Here is a 5,765-nt window from a genome sequence, read left to right on the forward strand (position 1 = left end):
CTCCAGTATTCTTGCCTGGAGAATCCCTTGGACAAAGGAGCCTGGTGGGCTACAGTCTATGGGGCTGCATAGAGTCAGACACAAATGAAGCGGCTGAGCACAGGTAAATATAAACGTATCCTGTATTCATAGCCATGTAGACTTAATATAATTAAGATAACAATATCCCCTAGAGTGCATATTTAATGCAATCTTTATCAAAAGTCATTTTATGCAAAAATGGAAATGCAAATACTAAAGTTTGTGTGAAATTGTAGAGAACTTTCATATGGAATTGCAAGAAATCCCAAATAATAAAAACAAAAAAAAAATCTGCAAAGTGAAGAATAAAGTTGGAGGATTCATACTTTCAATCTCAAAACTTAATGCAAAGATATAGTTCTTATGAGAACTATAAGGATTTGTAGAAACGTGTGCCTCCAAGTTAGGTTAATGAAAAAATAAATATTTTATTTATGTACCTTCACATATAAAAATTTATTTTCATTTTAAAATGTTAAAGAAAATTATGATTAAATTGTTACATAATATAATGTATATACTTAGAGTACCAGTGTTTGTGACTTTTATCTTCATAAATCCAAACCGTTCATAAAAATCATGAACATGAATGACATTACCTCTGATTGTTGATGGCAATGATTAGCAATATGACAAAGTACAAAAAACATGCAGAAATGAGTTGATGATGGAAACAGGATGGCCTGAGGAACGTGGATGCTTAGATGCAAAGGGAGATGAGATGTATCTGATAAAGTAACAGCTTTTTATATTTTTCATGAGAATAAAATTTCCCTGTGAAATAAGAAATGGAATTACAAAGAAAAAATGTTTAACATAGGCAATGAAGTGTTTTAAACCAAAGCAACAAAGCGTAACGTGATTGTTGTTATTACTGTTGTTCAGCCACTAAGCTGTGTCCAACTCTTTGCCATCATATGGACTGCAGCACACCAGTCTCCTCCGCCCTCCACTACCTCCTGGAGTTTGCTCAAACTCGTGTCCATTGAGTCAGCTGAGTAGAGACACCATTTATTAAGGCTGCTTAACTAATCTCTGGGACCATCTGATCATGCTCAGTGGGAATCTATGTGAAGGTTTATAACCAAAAACACCAGTTTCACTGACCTTGTCCCTGTACCAACTGGGATTATTATTAATTTCCATACAATTATAGAATGAGTTGGAAAACACCACAGAGTTCTGCCCCATAAAATTCTACAAGTTCTAGTTTTTTCCCACTGCTCTGAAGCATCTTGTGTGGCTTGGTGTCTGTTATCTATCTTGTTGACTTATGTATGATTTTGCCTTTCTGCCATGTTGAAATTTCATTCACTTTGGATATCATTTCCGGTTTTGTCCCTGGATACTATCTACTTCAAATCTTTCCAAAGCTTCGCCTTCTCTAGATATCCTTGCCCCTATCCTGGTGCCAAACTCTGACTCTATAAGCTCTTTGACGATGGGGAAAAGACTAGACCCTTCATTTATACTTTGAAGAGTGTTTCACTTCTTCCCAGGTGGCATTACTGGTAAAGAATCCACCCACAACACAGGAGATGTAAGAGACGTGGGTTTGATCCTTGGGTCAGGAAAAATTCCCTGGAGAAGGAAATGGAGACTTACTTCAGCATTCTTGCCTGGAAAATTTAATGGACAGAAGAGCCTGGTGGGCTACCGCCCATAGGGTAGCAAAGAGCATTCATGACTGAAGCAACTTAGCACGCACACATGTTTACTGATCCATGACAATTCAGAGTTAAAAGTTGTTTGAGCCTGTATCAATTTTCATTATATGTATACATTAAAGCAATGTATAAAAGTTCAGTTAATTCACATCCTCAACAACATTTGGTAGAGTTAGTCTTTATCTTTTTTTTTAATTATGAAAGTGTGATAGCACATTTACAAGAGACTTAGAAAATACAGAGCAAAATTACATATAGTTCCACTATATATTACAACCATTTTTAAATGGATAAATTTAGATTTTTATTTGAAGTTTCAACATCAAACTCTCAAAAAATAATAGAATTAACAGGCAGAAAAGTAGAAGGACAAAGTAGACCTGAAAAGCACTATTAACCAATTCAATATAATAAAAGATTTATACAATTTTCACACAACAGTGAAATACAGATTCTATTCAAGTTCCCATAGACTATAAACCAGAAGACATTGTAAGATATCCAGAGGCATAAAACAAGGTGCAAGAATTTCATGGTATAAAATAATTGAAATCATACTGAGTCTGTTCTCTTATCAGTGTTGAATTATGTTAGAAATCAATATTAAAAGATATTGACAAGAACCCACATAACTGCAAGTGCAATGTGACATTCACCAGGAGATCTTTGACTTAACCACTGAAAGCCTCAGGAAACTTAAAAGACTGAGAAAGCACAGGGAGTGATTGCAGAGAAGAAAGCATTTACACGAGAAATTAATATCAAAGTTTCTTTAAAACCTCATGTTTCTGGAAACTGAATGTTCACCTTTAAATGATGGGGGGATCTAAGGAGTCGTTGTTGTTGTTGTTGTTGTATAGTCTGTAAGTCGTGTCCAAGTCTTTTGTGACTCCATGGACTATACCCCACCAGGCTTCTCTGTTTATGGGATTTCCTAGGCAAAAATACTGAAATGAGTTGCCATTTACTTCTCCAGGACATCTTCCTGACCCAGGGATTGAACCTGGGTCTCCTGCATTGCAGGTGGATAATTTACTGATGAGCCAGCTAGGAAGCCATCTAAGAATCCATAAGAAGGAAAATTAGAAAATATTTCTAACAGAATAATTCACTAAAAATTTTGATAATAGTTCCATTTATTCTGCCACCTATTATTACTACTGAAAGTCTAGAAAGTGTATTATCTTAGTGATTAAAAAAAATTAATGAGGCTTGAAACTTTTGATCCAATTCTGAGAAATACTATGTTGTAAAAAAAAAAAAAAAAACAGGAAATTAACATGTGATACAGTATTATTAATTAAAGTACAGATTTTGTTCAAATTCCCAAAATTTTATGCTAGTTCCCATTAGTTGTTTTCATACCTTTAAAAATTTCACATTCTATTTAGTTGCATTGAGCAGCTTCAGCTGCATGCAACAGATTCTGATAAATTCTCTTTTCATTTTTTTTATTCTGTTACAGAGCTAAAAGTTTAAATAACAAAGATGCATAAATCTGTTCAAAATAACCACCCGCAAGTGATTGTGCATCTTTACTGAAAGGATTAATGAGATCAGTGATCACTCGGTCAGTTGGTCAGTGTTATCTGACTTTTTTGCAACCTCATGGGCTGTAGCCCACAAACTCCTCTGTCCCTGGAATTATCCAGGCAAGAATACTGGAGTGGGTTGTGTTTTCTGCCAACCTTGCTCCACCTACACCCAAAATGGGTTTTTCTGCTTGCCACTCAAGGTCATAGTTTCTTGCTCATGAGCCTCAGGCAACCAGCACTGCAGTGAAAGGCTCCATCTCGCCAGCCCCAGAAACATTTCATGCCTGCCAGCCTCTCTTCAGTCATCATGAATTATTTCTTGCCCAAGTCAACCCAGTTAAAATTTTCCACCATTCTACACCTTCTCCATAAGACTAGAATCCCAACATTCTAAATATGTTACTTCCTTGTAAATTCATCTCTCAGCCCCAGGTCCTTCTTTACAGAGCTCATTACACCCTGTTATAATTAATAGCTGTTTTCATTTAGTCACTAAGTCGTATCTGACTCCCTTGCAACTCCATGGATTGTAGTCCACCAGGCCACTCTGTCAATGAGATTTCCAAGCAAGTGTACTGGAGCGGGTTTTCCTTTCCTTCTCCAGGGGATCTTCCCAACCCAGGGGTCGAATCCATGTCTCCTGCACTGGGAAGAGAATTTTTACTACCCAGCCACCAAGGAAGCCCTTTGTAGTTAATACCCTCATACAATCATTTATTGTATGTGAAGTCTTTCTATTCAAACTGTACTGTGGTCTGTCTCCTGGCTGGACTTAAACTGATACCATATGTAAAATAACAAACACAATGCCAGCCCTGTAAGCATTTAAGAAATACTATTTCTTTTCACTGCACAACAAAGATTCAATGAACAAGAAAATTCCACAAAAGAATTTATATTGAGTTCAAAACAAAAGAATATGTTTAACATTTTATTTTCAATAATTGGTGGTAACCAACATCTCCATGTTACATAATAAGACAATGTGAATACCAATCCAATATTCTGGGTTCGTAGCTTGTAACTTCTGAAGACATTTGAGATAATCGGATAAAAGATAAACATTGATTAGAAAGCATTAAGTTGTGATGAGGAGAGTCTGGGATGGGAGAAAGTAAACCTGGATTCCAGTCTAAACAAGATCTGTGCTTAAGTTGTTGTTCAGTCCCTAAGTCCAATACTTTGCAACCTCATGGACTGCAGCATGCCAGGCTATTCCGTCATTCAGGGCTATCTGCAGTTATTATTCAGTCCCTTTTAGAGTCAATGTATTCATCTATAGATCAAGAGGCTTGAATGAGATTATCTGTTTTACTTCTATCTATAAAGCTCAGTGAATCTCTTTAATCACTATCTGCTGTCACTTTCTTTCTCCAGAGTTTCTTCATAGCATGTTTAACCTCAGCATTTCTGAGGGTATAGATTAAAGGATTTAACATAGGGGCCACCATAGTGTAAAAGACAGCAACAGCTTTATCAATGGGCAGAGTGGTGGCTGGGCGAAGATACACAAACACGCAGGGCACAAAAGACAACACAACCACCGTGATGTGAGAGCCACATGTAGAAAGGGCTCTGCGTCTCCCCTGCAAACTGTGAGCCCTCAGGGAGCGCAAGATGACCACATAGGAGACCAACAGGAGAAGGAGGCTTAACAGGCAGATGAACCCACTGTTGGCAGCAACAAAGAGACCAAGGATGTGGGTGTCCACGCAGACAAGCTTCAACAAAGGGTACAGGTCACACATGAAGTGGTCTATGACATTGGGGCCACAGAAGGGCAGCTGGGCTGTAAAGAGGATCTGAACGCTTGCGTGGAGAAACCCTCCGGTCCAGGCCACCCCCAGCAGGAGCAGGCACAGCCTGCGGCTCACGATGGCCGTGTAGCGCAGAGGCCTGCAGATGGCCACGTGGCGGTCATAGGCCATCTCCGTCAGCAGGATGATCTCAGCAGCACCAAAAACGTGTTCTGCATAGACCTGAGCCATACACCCATGAAAGGAGATTGTCTTGAGCTCATGAAGGGAGTCCACAATCAACTTAGGAGCCGAAGAAGAAGAGTAAACTGTGTCTATCAAGGAAAGGTGGGTCAGGAAGAAGTACATGGGGGAGTTCAGAGCCTGGCTGGTGGTGATGGTGACCACAATGAGCAGGTTGCCTGAGAGGGTTACCATGTACAAGACCAAGAACACCACAAACACTACCTTTTGCATTTGGGGGTCCTGTGTAAGACCTACCAGAATGAACACAGTCACATTCCTTTCATGCTCCATCTATGTGGCATGGTTAATAAAACCTCTGTCAAGGAACACTTTACCTTTAAAAAAGAAAGAAAGAAAAAGGGAATATAAAAGAATGAATTACTACAAAATACTACCTTTTAACAGTACTCTGACAATATCACAAATGATTCCTTCTTTTCCCCAAACTATCTAGGAACCCATGCACCAAATTCTCTTAATTGACTTTCTTAGATTTTTTTTTACATTTTTTAATAGCTATCAAAATTCTGGAGCTTACATTACTAATTTTAATTGGAAAA

General features: G+C 38.2%; 1 protein-coding gene across 1 annotated transcript; it reads right to left on the reverse strand.

Annotated features, from left to right (window-relative positions):
- Positions 1–4,566: 4,566 nt before the first annotated feature.
- LOC136175287 (olfactory receptor 4C12-like) lies at positions 4,567–5,496 on the reverse strand. The gene has a single exon (XM_065945605.1). The coding sequence runs from the start codon at positions 5,494–5,496 to the stop codon at positions 4,567–4,569; it is 930 nt and encodes a 309-aa protein (XP_065801677.1).
- Positions 5,497–5,765: the final 269 nt, after the last annotated feature.

This window comes from Muntiacus reevesi, chromosome 9, assembly GCF_963930625.1.
Source record: "Muntiacus reevesi chromosome 9, mMunRee1.1, whole genome shotgun sequence".
NCBI lineage: Eukaryota > Metazoa > Chordata > Mammalia > Artiodactyla > Cervidae > Muntiacus > Muntiacus reevesi.